This window comes from Ranitomeya imitator, chromosome 8, assembly GCF_032444005.1.
Source record: "Ranitomeya imitator isolate aRanImi1 chromosome 8, aRanImi1.pri, whole genome shotgun sequence".
Classification (NCBI taxonomy): Eukaryota; Metazoa; Chordata; class Amphibia; order Anura; family Dendrobatidae; genus Ranitomeya; species Ranitomeya imitator.
Genome location: NC_091289.1, coordinates 178,727,270 through 178,744,864, shown reverse-complemented (window position 1 = coordinate 178,744,864; position 17,595 = coordinate 178,727,270). Strand labels below are relative to the sequence as shown.

Here is a 17,595-nt window from a genome sequence, read left to right as displayed (position 1 = left end):
CTGCAGGTAACTTAAAATTTGTACGCCAACATCCCCCCAAAAAGAGACAAGATGTGTATAAGGGCAAACAAAGTTGTTGTTTTTTTTAAATTCCCCCCACTACCCACCCTTTTAAAGGTCTGAATGGCTAATAAAGGACATTCAGGAGACAAGTGCGGCCTGTCGTGACACAAGTGCGGCCGTCGTGACACAAGTGCGGCCGTCGTGACACAAGTGCGGCTGTCATGACAGTAGCTATGTTGTCTGTCAAGCACAGCTACCTTTCCCCTTACAGCTAATCAGGCGTATTTGGATGTACACGCAGAGAAGAGAGAAGTCGCCCGATCTATGAAACGTAGATTTATTTGCAGTCCTATTTACACATCGCCTCCTAGATTTCAGCGGAAATCTTACAATAACTTACTGTGAAGCGCGTCCTTTATAAAAGGTTTCTACACAATGCAGACAAGTGGCAGAACCAAACTGCATTATTATCGCTGATCCAAAATCTAAAAACATGAATGTGTCGCTGAGCGGCAGCAGCGACGGACCCTACGGCCCAGTACATTCACCAAGACTAGCACCTGATACCAGACCCCAAGTCCTAAATACTGCGGCCGAGACATTGTGCTGAACACGAGCAAATACTGACACGTGGAAGATCTACACCGGCCGATCGAGCCTGCGGCAAGGCGGCAGCTCCAAGAAGGTTAGAGCATGCTGGGAGTTGTAGTCTGGCCACAGGCTGGAGAGCAGCGGTCTATACACTCAGCGATGGCGGAAGGATGACAGGAGGGGCTCCCTTCTTCAGGCCGCCATTAGATCCCGGCGCTCTGGTCCGTGAGGGTCACGCTTTGCGTTTCTTAGCAGAAGACGGCTCATCCTGCTCATCCCCTGCAACGAGATATTCACATTATACGTATTTATTGTGCATAACAGCCCCAGTTACAGGGGAAATTATCGAGGGCATTTTTTTTTTTTGTAGGACAAGTGGTATTTTTTTTAATGACACAGATAATTTTAAACATATTTGTACTAAAAAATGAGAAGAAAAATTCCAATTGCAGTAAAAAAAATAATTAAAATAAATAATAATAATCATAATAATAAAAATGCAATGCCACCATGTTTTTACAGTGTTCATTGTGCAGGAAAAATTACCTGGTAACAAGATTCTCCAGGTCAGAACGACTAATGTAAGTTTATGGTATTGTGCTAGGTACGACATATTGATCGTTTTATTTTTAGGGAGGTGCAGTGACTTGAAATATTGCAGTTCTGACGTTTTTCTTCTCTTTATGGCATTTATTTTGTGGGTTTTATTCATTATTTAATTTAATAGATCGGACAGTAATGGATATGACAATATGACATTTTTTTAAAAATTCTAACGGGGAGAAAGGGGCGATTTTGATTTTTTTAATTGTTTTACTTTTTTAAACTTTTGCCTTTTTATATTCTAGTGCTCTTGTGGGATTAAAAACAAGTTCACATCGTGCATGACTCCTCTAAGGATATAGGGGGCATCACGTTCTCCCACGGAGCTGAGCCCCCGACTGGGAGGACGGAAACGGCAACCAATGGGGCCATCATCAGCCCCCGCCTGGCCCATCACAAGCCGTGATCGGGTGGTGGGGGATGGGCCACCGGGATCCATTCCGCATGTAGTACAAGCGTGCGGTCGCTCACCTGACGCTGGCGCGGCCTCGGCTTCTTCATCCGGCAGGAACTTGGCCTTGCTCACTTGCTGCGGGGCGTCATCGCCGTTGTCCTGGTACATGCTGGACCATTTTATCGCCATGTCGAGCTCTGGCGGGGGACCCTTCTTCTCCTCCACCTTGTAGGATTCGGGGGGCGGCACCGCATTGTTCTTCCACACTTTAAATTCTCGAGGAGGCTGATCAAGAGCAAACACAGGAGATCGGTTATTACCTGCGTCAGCGCGACCTGGGGGCCTCCTGATCATATACAGTGGGGGGCTCTTGTGTTGTTGAGGTGGGGTCCCCGCAGTCACACAGGTATAACCTGAGCGCCCAGGTCACAAATATGGATTCTCCCAAACTATTTACTGGAAAGAGAATCTGCTCCTAGCAGCGCCCCCTGCTGTTCCCCACACTCACTGTCTCCGCTGCGCCCCCTGCTGTTCCCACACTCACTGTCTCCACAGCGCCCCCTGCTGTTCCCACACTCACTGTCTCCACAGCGCCCCCTGCTGTTCCCACACTCACTGTCTCCACAGCGCCCCCTGCTGTTCCCACACTCACTGTCTCCACAGCGCCCCCTGCTGTTCCCACACTCACTGTCTCCGCAGCGCCCCCTGCTGTTCCCACACTCACTGTCTCCGCAGCGCCCCCTGCTGTTCCCACACTCACTGTCTCCGCAGCGCCCCCTGCTGTAACCACACTCACCGTCTCCGCTGCGCCCCCTGCAGTCCCCACACTCACTGTCTCCACAGCGCCCCCTGCTGTTCCCACACTCACTGTCTCCATAGCGCCCCCTGCTGTTCCCACACTCACTGTCTCCACAGCGCCCCCTGCTGTTCCCACACTCACTGTCTCCGCAGCGCCCCCTGCAGTCCCCACACTCACTGTCTCCACAGCGCCCCCTGCTGTTCCCCACACTCACTGTCTCCGCTGCGCCCCCTGCAGTCCCCACACTCACTGTCTCCGCAGCGCCCCTGCTGTTCCCACACTCACTGTCTCCGCAGCGCCCCTGCTGTTCCCCACACTCACTGTCTCCGCAGCGCCCCTGCTGTTCCCACACTCACTGTCTCCGCAGCGCCCCTGCTGTTCCCACACTCACTGTCTCCGGCTCCGCAGCGCCCCCTGCTGTTCCCACACTCACTGTCTCCGGCTCCGCAGCGCCCCCTGCTGTTCCCACACTCACTGTCTCCGGCTCCGCAGCGCCCCCTGCTGTTCCCACACTCACTGTCTCCGGCTCCGCAGCGCCCCCTGCTGTTCCCACACTCACTGTCTCCGCAGCGCCCCCTGCTGTTCCCACACTCACTGTCTCCGCAGCGCCCCCTGCTGTTCCCACGCTCACTGTCTCCGCAGCGCCCCCTGCTGTTCCCACACTCACTGTCTCCGGCTCCGCAGCGCCCCCTGCTGTTCCCACACTCACTGTCTCCGGCTCCGCAGCGCCCCCTGCTGTTCCCACACTCACTGTCTCCGGCTCCGCAGCGCCCCCTGCCACCTCTCCCGCTTATTACCTCCTCCGGGGGTCGCACCAGGCGCTTCTCCCAGTTGATGGCGGCGGTGCTGGGGGCGCTGAGGAAGGACGGGCGGGTGACGGTCTGGAACAGCTCATCCGGGCCCGGCAGCTTCTTGGAGCAGAGCGGCCTCTTCACCGCCGTCTTCGCCTTCTCCTCCTCGGCTTCGTCCTCGCTGCTGTCCGAGCTGGAGCTGCCATAAGCGGCGAAATAACTGAGGGGATCCTTCTCCTCCTCCGGAGCCGCCATGGTGCAGCCTCTAATCCTGTCACTTCCGGGGAGGACGGAGAAGATGTGTGGTGTGGTGGCAGATGGCGGCTGAGGGAGAGAAGCACTGAGCACAGATACACAGGATTATCTATTCTACACATTACCTGCACACACTGCCAAAGAGTGCCCCAAATATAGTGCCAGCCAGAGAGTGCCCCCAATATAGTGCCAGCCAGAGAGTGCCCCCAATATAGTGCCAGCCAGAGAGTGCCCACATAATGCTGCTAACCAGAGAGTGCCCCCAATATAGTGCCAGCCAGAGAGTGCCCCCATAATGCTGCTAACCAGAATGCCCCCATAATGCTGCTAACCAGAGAGTGCCCCCATAATGCTGCTAACCAGAGAGGGCCCCCATAATGCTGCTAACCAGAGAGGGCCCCCATAATGCTGCTAACCAGAGAGTGCCCCCATAATGGTGCTAACCAGAGAGTACCCCTATAATGGTACTAACAAGAGAGTGCCCCCATAATGGTGCTAACCAGAGTGTGCCCCCCATAATGCTGCTAACCAGAGAGTGCCCCATAATGCTGCTAACCAGAGAGGGCCCCCATAATGCTGCTAACCAGAGAGGGCCCCCATAATGCTGCTAACCAGAGAGTGCCCCCATAATGGTGCTAACCAGAGAGGGCCCCCATAATGGTGCTAACCAGAGAGGGCCCCCATAATGGTGCTAACCAGAGAGGGCCCCCATAATGCTTCTAACCAGAGAGTGCCCCCATAATAGTGCTAACCAGAGAGTGCCCCATAATGCTGCTAACCAGAGAGTGCCCCCATAATAGTGCTAACCAGAGAGTGCCCCCATAATGTTTCTAACCAGAGAGTGCCCCCACAATTGTGCTAACCAGAGAGTGTCCCCATAATGCTGATAACCAGAGAGTGCCCCCATAATGTTTCTAACCAGAGAGTGCCCCCATAATGTTGCTGCTTACCAGAGAGTGCCCCATAATGGTGCTAACCAGAGAGTGCCCCATAATGCTGCTAAACAGAGAGTGCCCCATAATGCTGCTAAACAGAGAGTGCCCCATAATGCTGCTAACCAGAGAGTGCCTCCGTAATAGTGCTAACTAGAGAGTGCCCCATAATGCTGCTAACCAGAGAGTGCCCCATAATGCTGCTAACCAGAGAGTGCCCCCATAATGCTGCTAAACAGAGTGCCCCATAATGCTGCTAACCAGAGAGTGCCCCATGATGCTGCTAACCAGAGAGTGCCCCCATAATGCTGCTAACCAGAGAGTGCCTCCGTAATAGTGCTAACTAGAGAGTGCCCCATAACAATGCCAGCCAGAGAGTGCCCCCATAATGCTGCTAACCAGAGACTGCCCCATGTTTCTAACCAGAGAGTGCCCCCATAATGTTGCTGCTTACCAGAGAGTGACCCCATAATGCTGCTAACCAGAAAGTGCCTCATAATGCTGTTAACAAGAGAGTTCCCCCATAATGCTGCTAACGAGTGTGCCCCCATAATGGTGCTAACCAGAGAGTGCCCCATAATGCTGCTAACCAGAGAGTGCCCCCATAATGGTACTAACCAGAGAATGCCCCCATAATGGTGCTAACCAGAGAGTACCCCTATAATGGTACTAACAAGAGAGTGCCCCCATAATGGTGCTAACCAGAGTGTGCCCCCCATAATGCTGCTAACCAGAGAGTCCCCCCCCCATAATGATACTAACCAAAGAGTGCCCCATAAAGGTGCTAACCAGAGAGTGCCCCCATAATGGTGCTAACCAGAGAGTCCCTCCCATAATGATACTAACCAAAGAGTGCCCCATAAAGGTGCTAACCAGAGAGTGCCCCCATAATGGTGCTAACCAGAAAGTGCCCCCATAATGGTACTAACCAGAGAGTGCCCCCATAATGGTTCTAACCAGAGAGTGCCCCCATAATGCTGCTAACCAGAGAGTGCCCCCATAATGGTGCTAACCAGAGAGTGCCCCCATAATGCTGCTAACCAGAGAACGCCCCCAAAATGCTGCTAACCAGAGTGCCCCCCATAATGGTGCTAACCAGAGAGTGCCCCCCATAATGGTGCTAACCAGAGAGTGCCCCCATAATGCTGCTAACCAGAGTGCCCCTATAATGGTGGTAACCAGAGAGTGCCCCCATTATGTTGCTAACCAGAGACTGCCCCTATAATGGTGCTAACCAGAGTGCCCCCATAATGCTGCTAACTAGAGTGCCCCATAAAGGTGCTAATCAGAGTTCCCCCCCATAATGGTGCTAACCAGAGAGTGCCCCCATAATGGTGCTAACCAGAGAGTGCCCCCATAATGGTGCTAACCAGAGAGTGCCCCCATAATGGTGCACACATCCTCCAGCATCACACAGAAAAGTCCGGGCATTCAGACCCTCACTGATCAAAAAGAGATGCTATAGCCCAACAATATGCTACACTACAGTGAGAAGCCCACCAGAAAAGTAAAAAAGGTTCCTGGGTATTTTTTTGGCAAACTGTATCCACAGGAAATGTGTTTATTCACGTCCCCCCCATCCCTCGATGAATCCGCACGGGTCAGTGAACACATGCGGATTCACCTGCGTTCAACAGACGGCAGCGCTTTGGACAAAACCTGCTCTCTTGGCAGTAAAGAAGTTTCTTACAAAAAGCAGGTTTTGCTGCTCTTTTTGCTGCATTTTTTCAGGTACATCTGTCTTTTGTTCATGCTGATAAAGTTTAGCCCCCCCCAAAAAAAAAAAAACCAAAACAAACCATGATGCAACTTCCTGAGTTTTCTGCACCAAAAATACAGCAAGGCTATGCACACGTTGCGGATTAGACTGTGGAAATTTCTGTGCAGATTCTGCATTTCTTGGCAGAAAACGCAGGTCAAAATCTGCTTTTTTTTTGCTGATTTTGTGCATTTTTTGGCGGATTTGCTGCAGATTCTGTGTGGATTTCATACATTTTTTTACCCCTGCGGATTTCTAATATGGAATGGGTGCAGAAACTTTGTAGATCCGCAAAAAATTGACATGGTCCTTTTTTGAATCTGCTGCATTTTCCGTGCGGATTTTTCTGCACAATTAGCGCAGCATTTTTTTCCCCATTGATTTACATTGTACTGTAAATCACTTGCGGATCTGCAGCATTTCTGCTCGGAAAAAGAACGCTGCAGATCCGCAGGAAATCCGCAACGTGTGCACATACCCCAAAACCTGATACCTGCATTTTGTGCACTTCCTCGTTGCTTTCTATGGGTGAAAAAAAATGCAGAAAGCAGTGACATGCTGCAGTTTGCAAAAGCACAGCAGTTTTCCAATTCAGTCAGGAAAAAAAGAACAATGTGTGTGTGCATGAAATATGAAAAACAGATGCAATTTGCATTAAAAAAGCAGCAAACAAAATTAAACGCAACGTGTGAACATAGCCTTAGGCAGCTGTCGGGCGAACGATTATTTGTGACCACTATGACTCCCCCAGGTCTTGGATGAGCGCTCCTATGTTCTCTATCAAAGAGTCGCTGCCAGCAGAATCTTCCCACCGAACATAAATATTAGCTGTTAAAATGCAACATGCCGCATTCTTGTTTTTTTTTTTTAAATGTAAAGATGAAAATTTCTCAGTTAATGAAAATCAATGACTTGATGCTCTGTGATTTTTCCCATTTTGGGCTTTGACCATAAACATAAAATAATTGCCAGTCATGTCATTTCTATGCAGTGATAGAGATAAGCAGCTGCCAACTGTATAAGGAAATGGGAAAAAGTCTTGGCAGATGCCATCACCCTGCTCAGGACAATCGTTCCCCATTTATCGGAGCGCCGTATCTGCACTGAAACAGTTTATTGCTGAAGAAAGAAAAGTCACAGAAGTTTTAAGGAAGTTCTGGATTGTGTGTGTGAAGATCAGACAGGTGAAATCCAATCTCGGGGTTTCACTAGAAATTATTTTTGGATCTGGTGAAAAATTGTCTCTATTTGTTTTTTTTGTTTTCAGCAGAATTGTCTGATTTTGACCCAATTTGCAAATCAAAAAATTTGCTCTTTCGTGTGAACGGATTAGCCAAGAATACAGACGGATTATATGGATGTTGTAAACGTGTGCTTTCTGCTTTTACGTTTCTAAAATTTTAGAAAACATTCAATTTTTTTCCTCCTAAGAGAAAAATGCATGATGGGAATAGCAGGTATAAAGATCAAAAACGGATAAACTGTATCAAACACACAAATGAAATTCGGTCAGTTTTTTTTCTGTACAGCTTATGTCGTAAGACCAATCAGTATCCCCCTTGATCACCCTTTTTGCAAACTAATCCTATTCAATCACAGATTATACTCAATCCGACAATCTACTTTATTACAAAATATGAATATGTCCTTGATGTATTTGTCCTTCAAATTTCAGAAAATTGTGCATTCGGTGGCCAGAGATCTGCAGAACACAAATCCAATGCAACGCGATAACATACGAGAGGGCAGAGTATTTATTTGTGGAATCATGAGTGAAAAGGAGAACTGGACCTCAGAGACAGAAACTGGTTATCCATGGCAGAGCATGCACACAACTCCTCAGGCTCCGCTGGAGGAACAGTTGGAAGTGGCGGAGCTCCCAGTTCTCCAGGCTTGGGGAACTTGTTGGAGAAGTTAGAACTCTGTCTGCTGTTCTTGGATTTCATCTCTAGAGTAGATTGACTTCTCAGTGTTAGAGAGGTGCTAAAATAATTCGGGAGACTGGGCTCTCCTTCCGGGTGAAAAAGAACCGTGGATTCCATTTGTGGTGACACCAGTTTTTCATCAGTGGTACTTAATCCATTGCATGTTGTCAGCGACGCGTCCAAGAAGCAACCTACAAAATAAAAAAATTAGAAGCGCATATACTGATGAGGGCTTCAAATCCTATCTTGCAAAATGGTGGCGTATCGGTAGGATACCGATACACCAACAAATAAATCAATTTTGGAATAAAGCAAGTTAGACATGTCATTTGAAGCAAGGATCACCAAGCTACGACTCGCCTACTTTGGACTCAACATACAAAGAGCAATCACTGGAAAAGGACATCATGGTCGGAAGAATAGACAAAACAAGGCGAAGACGAAGACCAGGGACCCAATGACTTGATACTATAAAGATAACGGCGGAGAAGACCCTGGTGGACCTTTCTAGGCTTGCACAAGATCGATTTTCATACAGAACGTTCATCCATCAAGTGGCCATGGCTTCAGATCGAGCTGAAGGCTGTTAATAATAATAATAAATCGGTAAGATATGCCGTTACTTTATGATTGATAGGGGTCCAACCTTTGGGATCCTCACTAATCCTGAATATAAAGGGGTCCCATCACTATACGAGATAAGAATAAACAAAACGTAAGAAGTTTAGCCCGGACGTGGAGTTAAAAAAATGCTTCAATCAAATGTTACTTTAACATTTAGAGCAAAATATTGTCATTTGTACATTGTTTTGGTTTTCGGAGCTTTTCTAGCCTTTTTTGGGTCCAGGACAAATACCTTAAAGGAATGTTAGTCTACGTAAATGGATAGGTAATTGTCTGGATCAGTGCAGGTCCTATCCCCACGATTTGCCAGAACGCGGGGACATGAATGAGCCCTTGTTCTCTGATTCTATATGCCAAGTACTGTCTATGACGTTGGCTGCACTTGGCATCATCATCACCCCTAGTGAATTAATCAGCAGGGCGACTATGCAACAATGGAACCTGCAACAACATAAAAAGGATCACGTGAGTAGCTGGTAATTTTTGTAGACTGGAATAATCCTCTAAATCACATGACTTCATTGCCGAATTTCAACCATTAGCTGCATCATCATAACGTGGAAGGAACTGTACTGAGAGGTCATAAAATACAGTCTAGTGAAGAACTACAAGTGCATAAACTATAACAGTTAATATTGCACCATCTGCTTTCTACCCAAGATAGTCCCTCCACAGTATAAGCCTGCAGTTGTTGTATACTCCATATGTCTCATGTTATAGAATAGGGTCCTACACTCAGGGACCGAGTTACTTAGCTGATTACCAGTGGGTCTGCCATTACAAAAGGGATTTTCTAGGCTAATAATCTAATCAACCTAATCAATAAAACATAATATCTGCAATGAGGATGCAGTTAACGGACATCACACTAAACCGATTCTTCTAGGTTCAGCTGGGAGCAGACGAGACGAGAGCACTTGGCACCGGATCAGAATGGTTTTTTTTTAGCTGTGGAGATGCTTAAACATCGATTGCGCTGGGACAGAATTACCTTTGTAGGAATCGATCCACGAGTTTTTCACCCGTAGAACCTCATCAGTTATCTTCTCTATAAGAAAGTCCTGTGTTCTCTGTTGTCTGATGGATTCGATCAATTCATCAAGTCCCTTTGGGTTCTTGGCCAGACGGTCCAGCATTTCTCCAGCTTTTTTCCGGCTTGTTGTTTGGCACATAATTTCTTCGGCATCGTCTTTGTTCAGGATCATTTTAGATCGTAGGTAGTCGAAGTGTCTTTCTGCAATCAGCTTTTCGCATAAATACGGTCGTAAATGTTCAATGGCCTGCAAGAGACAAACAATAAAATTACAAGCAATTTGTTATGGAAGAACTTATATACTGTCTGAGGGCAACCATATACCTTAGTTCTGGGATGAATTCTTATTTGGTTAACAGTTATTTTTTTCCAACACCCTATATACAGTACAGACCAAAAGTTTGGACACACCTTCTCATTTAAAGATTTTTCTGTATTTTCATGACTATGAAAATTGTACATTCACACTGAAGGCATCAAAATTATGAATTAACACATGTGGAATTATATACTTAACACAAAAGTGTGAAACAACTGAAAATATGTCTTATACTCTAGGTTCTTCAAAGTAGCCACCTTTTGCTTTGATGACTGCTTTGAACACTCTTGGCATTCTCTTGATGAGCTTCAAGAGGTAGTCACCGGGAATGGTCTTCCAACAATCTTGAAGGAGTTCCCAGAGATGCTTAGCACTTGTTGGCCCTTTTGCCTTCACTCTTCGGTCCAGCTCACCCCAAACCTCGATTGGGTTCAGGTCTGGTGACTGTGGAGGCCAGGTCATCTGGCGTAGCACCCCATCACTCTCCTTCTTGGTCAAATAGCCCTTACACAGCCTGGAGGTGTGTTTGGGGTCATTGTCCTGTTGAAAAAATAAATGATGGTCCAACTAAACGCAAACTGGATGGAATAGCATGCCGCTGCAAGATGCTGTGGTAGCCATGCTGGTTCAGTATGCCTTCAATTTTGAATAAATCGCCAACAGTGTCACCAGCAAAGCCCCCCCACACCATCACACCTCCTCCTCCATGCTTCACGGTGGGATCCAGGCATGTAGAGTCCATCCGTTCACCTTTTCTGCATCGCACAAAGACACGGTGGTTGGAACCAAAGATATCAAATTTGGACTCATCAGACCAAAGCACAGATTTCCACTGGTCTAATGTCCATTCCTTGTGTTCTTTAGCCCAAACAAGTCTCTTCTGCTTGTTGCCTGTCCTTAGCAGTGGTTTCCTAGCATCTATTTTATCATGAAGGCCTGCTGCACAAAGTCTCCTCTTAACAGTTGTTGTAGAGATGTGTCTGCTGCTAGAACTCTGTGTGGCATTGACCTCGTTTCTAATCTGAGCTGCTGTTAACCTGTGATTTCTGAGGCTGGTGACTCGGATAAACTTATCCTCAGAAGCAGAGGTGACTCTTGGTCTTCCTTTACTGGGGCGGTTCTCATGTGAGCCAGTTTCTTTGTAGCGCTTGATGGTTTTTGCCACTGCACTTGGGGAAACTTTCAAAGTTTTCCCAATTTTTTGGACTGACTGACCTTCATTTCTTAAAGTAATGATGGCCACTCATTTTTCTTTACTTAGCTGCTTTTTTCTTGCCATAATACAAATTATAACAGTCTATTCAGTAGGATTATCAGCTGTGTATCCAGCAGACTTCTGCACAACACAACTGATGGTCTCAACACCATTTATAAGGCAAGAAATCCCACTTATTAAACCTGACAGGGCACACCTGTGAAGTGAAAACCATTCCCGGCGACTACCTCTTCAAGCTCATCAAGAGAATGCCAAGAGTGTGCAAAGCAGTCATCAAAGCAAAAGGTGGCTACTTTGAAGAACCCAGAATATAAGACATATTTTCAGTTGTTTCACACTTTTTTGTTAAGTACCGTATATAATTCCACATGTGTTAATTCATAGTTTTGATGCCTTCAGTGTGAATGTACAATTTTCATAGTCATGAAAATACAGAAAAATCTTTATATGAGAAGGTGTGTCCAAACTTTTGGTCTATACTGTACATGCATACTCGGCTTGGCCAAAGGTGCACGTGTTCTCAGTAGGGCGAGAGGAATAAGCTGGTGCCAGAGACTTCTGGCGTCAGCTTTTCTGTCACTGAGATCAAAGGATTGGGCATGTAGAAACCTAACAGCCTGATCCTTGTTTCCTCCAAAATGAGAGTGTACCACCGCAACAGTGCATGAGCAAGGTTCCAGCAAGCCACGCCAATACTTATATATGTAAAAAGATGCTGAAATGATCCCTTTAAAGGGGTTCTATCATTTGCACAGCCGTTTTCCATATGCTCACTGCCTTTGGACTTCCCTCTATGAATCAAAGCCGCTGACAACATAAACTTCCCATCATACCGTAGCTGTCACTTCAAATTTTTAGGAAAAAGCCGATTATTACCCAAATATAGAAGTTTTTATCCAGATCATAAGAGTGAGCTATAGATTGTGAAGGTAAACGCCCAGGGTATAGAGGACCTATCAAAAATATGTAATTATTTCATTTGGTGTAATTGCCGCTGTTCTCCTGAATCCGGCGATGTTTTCCTTTTGTTCCTATCCCTCTCTGATGCTGAGATACAGCCCCTCCTGCTCGGTATACAAATCTAGTCTTGTTAGACAAGTGGGCGTCTTATTGAGGACCACGCCCAGTTGGCCAAAAAAAAAGACTAGACTAACATTCATGGAAAAAGGAGGCCATATCTCAGGAACGGAGAGGCGCAGGAACAAAAGTAAAACATTGTCGGATTCATGAAAATCGCGGCAATTATACCAGGTAATAAAATTACATATTTACGGCAAGGGACAGATCTTCTTTAAAGGGGTTTGTCCATTGATAAATGCATCACATTTTGCTATTTATGCCATCTCTTTATGCTTGGAGAGTGTGATATAAAGGGACCTGACCCCACCAATCCTGAGCATGAAGGCGATGTATCACCGGTGTATTACGGTTTTTCCCTTCCACTGTGGACACTGTAGCAGCGGTGCAGGTAACTGAACTGGATGGCGCTGCCGTTCCCTGCACCGTGGGTGGCCATGGGCTCCTGTGTGCAAGGAAAAATGAGTGACGCAAAGCAACACCAGCACTGTAGCCCTTTATTCTCAGGATCTGCGGGGTCTCCGCCAATCATCAAGCCTTTCCTACCAATATACCCTATTACTTTACCAGATGGTAATTCTCCATTCAGGACACATTCACACCCCTGGATGAGGATCTCATCAGATTTATGGAAATCTTGGCAGAAATATACGAGATGTGACTTGATTGTCTACAACTTCCTGCTCCTCCTGTTCTTAGACCAGCGTCAACCACATCAGATCCAATCTGGCCATTGATCCAGTCGCCCCCACGGTTGCTCCTGATTACTACTTACTTCTTTCTTTATATCTGCCATTATGTCTTCGTTCAGTTGGGGAGTCATCTTGGGTGCACCGAAAGGCCACCACCCCCAGCTTGTGACGTAGTGAAGGTGCGATCACATACGCCGGACCCTTTTTTTTTTCCTCGCTTGCACAGACTCGCCCGGTTTCGTTCGCAGACTTTTATCTAGAAGCTTGCAGTGTTTCCTGTTACAGGGGAACGAGTTTCTGCGACACGTTACTCCTTCCTGCCAGCGAGATTGTTGAGAGTGTTTTCTCCAGTCCTTCCTCATTGCTTCGCTTACTTTCATTTCCTGAATTCCTCATTCACTTAACTGACTGGTTGCTGCATTTTGCCAAAGCTCATAGTGCTGGGGCCTGAACGACAGGTGTCATCACAGCCCCCCCGGAAAGAAGCTCAAGAGCCATGGAAAGTTCGAGTCGGTTAAAGGGGTTTTCTGATTTTGGGAACCCCTGCCCTTCGGCTGCAGTTAAACAAACAAACAAAAAAAAACTTGTGCTTTTCTCCCCCTCTCCAGGTCCGGTGCTGCTTCCGGTGTTTGTTACTGTCCGGAACCAATCAGCTCTTGCCGTGAACCCTTGTAGATTGTGAGCCCTTCGCGGGCAGGGTCCTCTCTCCTCCTGTACCAGTTATGTCTTGTATTGTTTAAGATTATTGTACCTGTTTTTATTATGTATACCCCTCCTCACATGTAAAGCGCCATGGAATAAATGGCGCTATAACAATAAATAATAATAATAATAATAACTCTGCTTTCTGATGACATTTTTATTGGAAGGTTTTTCAGCCATAGCTTTTGCTGCGGATTTACTTTTCATAGTCAGAATCCATTGCAATTCTTTAAGGCTATGTTCACACGTTGCATTTTTGCTGCATTTTTTTAGTGCAAATTTTAAGCTGCGTTTTACAGCACCTGCAAAAGCTGTGATATTTTACAAAGCTCGTGCACGCACATTGGGGTTTTATTCCTGACTGATTTGGAAAACAGCTGTGTTTTTTTTTTTTTTAAACTGCAGCATGTCACTACTTTCAGCTTTTTTTTCACCCGTAGAAAGCAATGAGTAAGTGCAAAAATGCAGTAAAAAAGAAGAAGCAGGTGTCGATTTTACTGCATTTTTGGTGCAAACACCTATGGAAGTTGCATCGTGATTATTTGGGGGGAAACTTAGGCTATGTGCACACATAGGAATTTCTGGTGCGGATTCTGCCTCTCCTGGCAAAAAACGAATCTGCGGATTTGTCAGGTTTTTTGTGCGGATCCGCAGCGTTTTTTGTGCGTTTTTTTTGCGGATTTGCTGTGTTTTTTGCTCCTGTGGTTTTCTATAATGGAATGGGTACAAAAACGCTGCATTCTCAAAAAAGAAGTGACATGCTACTTCTTTTAAACCGCAGCGTTTCCGCAGCGGATTTTCCGCAAAGTGTGCACAGCATTTTTTTTTTCTCTCATTGATTTACATTGTACTGTAAATCAATTGCGGATCTGCAGCGTTTCTGCACCGCTAAAAACGCTGCGGATCTGCTGAGAATCCGCAACGTGTGCACATAGCCTTCACTTTTTCAGCATGCACAAGAGAAAACAAAAACGCAGAAAATTTGTAGCAAAAAACACAGAAAAACTTGCTTTTTTATAAGCAGCTTCTTTATTGCCTGCAGAAAAAAAAGCAACGTATGAATATAACCTAAGATATCCCCATTCACATGGATTGTGCTGTATCCTGCAGCTGATTTTCTTTGAGTAATATTCAATGTTTACTTACATTTTTCTTATTTATATATTTATGTAAAATATTACAAAACCAGTCTTAGTAGTTCGAGCATTTGATTTATTTTGTTGCAATACAATTAAACTTCCCAAGTTTAATTTTTTGCTATTCAATTTTTTTTTACTTGCAACTTGAATCCCAGTTAGGCCGGTTTCACACGTCAGTGGCTCCGGTACGTGAGGTGACAGTTTCCTCACGTACCGGAGACACTGACTCACGTAGACACATTGAAATCAATGTGTCTCTGCACATGTCAGCGTGTTTTCACGGACAGTGTGTCCGTGTGCAAAACACGGAGACATGTCAGTGTTCGTGGGAGCGCACGGATTACACGGACCCATTAAAGTCAATGGGTCCGTGTAAAACACGTACCGCACACGCACGCTGTCCGTGTGTAGTCCGTGTGCCGTACGTGTTTTACACGGACCCATTTTAAACACGAGGACAACCAAAAAAAAAAAAAGGATTTTTCATATCTTCTTTCCAGCGAACGCTGCTGGAGAGAAGATATGAATGGCGGCTTCAGCACCAGATGCAGGGGACAGCGCTTATCTCTAGCGCTGTCTCCTGCATGGCACACGTGTGCCACACTGATGTACCACGGGAGCACACGGACACGGATAATTCCGGTACCGATTTTTCCCGTACCGGAATTATCTGGACGTGTGAGACTGCCCTTACAGAAACTTGCATGATGTGTATGCAAAAGTGGAGAAAAGTCTGGGAGCAATCCTGCTCTGTTCTTTTACAGTGCAGGGGCGTTTAGAAATTTTAGGCTCATAAAATTGAAATGAAAGATAATGGTGACCTTCTGGGAATTTTCTAAGGAATTTTGCAATCCTAGAAAACCTATTTGTCTTTATTTGCACAGTTTTTTTTGTTAGTTCAAGCAATTACTCAAAGTTATTCAGTTTCCAGCATTATCCCAAAATAAACACAACTGGTTTACAATTAAAGCCCGAGCTCAAAACTTATTTGCCCTAAAGCAGGATAGTAAATCCATTTGGGCCCTAGTGAGAATTTGCACAGAAGCTTTACCTGTATAAATAGGTGTGCATATACCCAAAATAGGGAAATTAGGCTGCGAGCTACAGGAAATAGTATATTTTTGCTGTATAAATAGATGTAGATGTGCCTGCAAAAATTCAATACCAAATACCTAGTGTTAATCACCCAGGTGTATTCTCATATGTGTCCAGCAGAGGTCGCACAAGTCCAACTTTTCATCTATTGAGCAATTTGTGGCTGATGATGAATCCACATATAGTTACAGATCAGACACAGAAACTTTACTTTTTTTTTTAACATATTTTACACTTTCTGTAACTATATTTGTCTGCCTGGGTGGTATTTGTGCATCCACAATGAAAAGGTATAGTGGGAATTGCTCTTTGTACAGTTTCTCAAATTGCACACTTGTGTCCAATTGAAATTTCAGCAAACATTTATGCATGCATACCCTTATATACCATAATTGCCCTATTAAAAGCGGATTATTAGACATGTTGAGAGATATATACATTACAACCTGGATGACTATGTATTATCAAGATAACGGTAGAGAAGACCCTGGTGGACCTATCCAGGATTGCAGAAGATCCATCTTCTTCCAGATCGTTCAAGTTGCCATGGTTCGAAATCAAGCCAAAGGCAATGAATCCCCCCTCCTGTAATATCACAGGGTGAAATATGGATTTCTGGTGGAATGATGCGATGGTTGATTCTGGCTATGATAGCGAGGTGTCAGAAGGGGCAGAACATGGCGGCTTGTGGTGTATGGGGCTGGGTAGCTGCAATCTGGTCACTGTGCCAATGTTGATTAAACGTGCTTACACCCATTAGTATTGGATTAGGACCATGGAACAATGAAAGAAGATGGCCGGGTGCGTGAGTGTCACATGGGGAAAAGATGGCGCCAATATACCCAATGGGAAGAACATAAGCTGACGGAGGCTCTGAGCAACATTCTGCTGATTCCCGGGACTTAGGTGGATGGAACATGTACCAAAACAATGTACAGACCAAGTTCCCCCTTTCACAGTGCTATTCCCTACTGGCAGTGCCCCCTTTATCAGGATAATGACCCCTGCATGCAACACTGCGAAAAGATGTCCAAGAATAAGGATCATGTCAAAGAGCTCAAGGTGATGACTTGTCTCCCAATTCTACAGATCTCAATCCGATGGAGCGTCTGTTGGAAGTGCAAGAACAATAAGTCCGATCCATGGAGGAACTTACAGGACTTGTAGAGTTATTCCTATCTTATAAAGTGATGTGTAAGGAGTTTGTATGTTCTCCCCGTGTTTGCGTGGGTTTCCTCCGGGTTCTCCAGTTTCCTCCCACATTCCAAAGACATCCTGATAGGGAATGTAGATTGTGAGCCCCATCGGGGACAGCGATGATGTCTGTAAAGTGCTGTGGAATTAATGGCGCTATATAAATCTTTTATTTTGCCATATAAAGTGCAACTTTTTGACCAGATGCAAGCCTTTGTTAAGCATGCTTCACCCAAGCAAGGGCGCTGTCTATTGCTTCATTTAGGCTATGTGCACACGTTGCGGATTAGCCTTAGGAATTTCTGGTGCGGATTCTGCCTCTCCTGGCAGAAAACGCAGCTGCGGATTTTGTGCAGATCCGCAGCGGTTTTTTGTGCGTTTTTACTGCGGTTTTCTTGCGGATTTGCTGCGTTTTTTACCCCTGCGGATTTCTATAATGGAATGGGTACAAA

The 17,595-nt window shown here is 45.8% G+C and overlaps 2 protein-coding genes across 2 annotated transcripts; both read right to left on the bottom strand.

The window, feature by feature from the left end:
- Positions 1 to 323: 323 nt before the first annotated feature.
- C8H1orf52 (chromosome 8 C1orf52 homolog) lies at positions 324 to 3,483 on the bottom strand. Its single transcript, XM_069737983.1, has 3 exons — positions 3,188 to 3,483; positions 1,669 to 1,876; positions 324 to 873 (listed from the first exon to the last, which is right to left on the bottom strand). Exons 1-3 carry the CDS (start codon positions 3,434 to 3,436, stop codon positions 827 to 829), a joined length of 504 nt encoding a protein of 167 aa, XP_069594084.1. The 5' UTR covers positions 3,437 to 3,483; the 3' UTR covers positions 324 to 826.
- A 4,250-nt stretch (positions 3,484 to 7,733) lies between these two features.
- On the bottom strand, positions 7,734 to 13,304 carry BCL10 (BCL10 immune signaling adaptor). Its single transcript, XM_069737982.1, has 3 exons — positions 13,097 to 13,304; positions 9,668 to 9,956; positions 7,734 to 8,243 (listed from the first exon to the last, which is right to left on the bottom strand). The coding sequence occupies exons 1-3, from the start codon at positions 13,142 to 13,144 to the stop codon at positions 7,894 to 7,896; spliced, it is 687 nt and encodes a 228-aa protein (XP_069594083.1). The 5' UTR covers positions 13,145 to 13,304; the 3' UTR covers positions 7,734 to 7,893.
- Between the last annotated feature and the right edge of the window lie 4,291 nt (positions 13,305 to 17,595).

Bases quoted from the DNA above. Each gene is read 5' to 3' on its own strand.
- C8H1orf52 (XM_069737983.1), bottom strand. From the start codon at position 3,436: ATGGCGGCTCCGGAGGAGGAGAAGGATCCCCTCAGTTATTTCGCCGCT. The intron at 1,877-3,187 runs GTAATAAGCGGG...GCTCTTGATCAG, and splicing joins TGGTGCGACCCCCGGAGGAG to CCTCCTCGAGAATTTAAAGT. The intron at 874-1,668 runs GTGAGCGACCGC...ATCTCGTTGCAG, and splicing joins CGAGGCCGCGCCAGCGTCAG to GGGATGAGCAGGATGAGCCG.
- BCL10 (XM_069737982.1), bottom strand. From the start codon at position 13,144: ATGACTCCCCAACTGAACGAAGACATAATGGCAGATATAAAGAAAGAA. The intron at 9,957-13,096 runs GTAAGTAGTAAT...TGTCTCTTGCAG, and splicing joins TGGCAGATATAAAGAAAGAA to GCCATTGAACATTTACGACC. The intron at 8,244-9,667 runs GTAATTCTGTCC...TTTATTTTGTAG, and splicing joins GTGGATCGATTCCTACAAAG to GTTGCTTCTTGGACGCGTCG.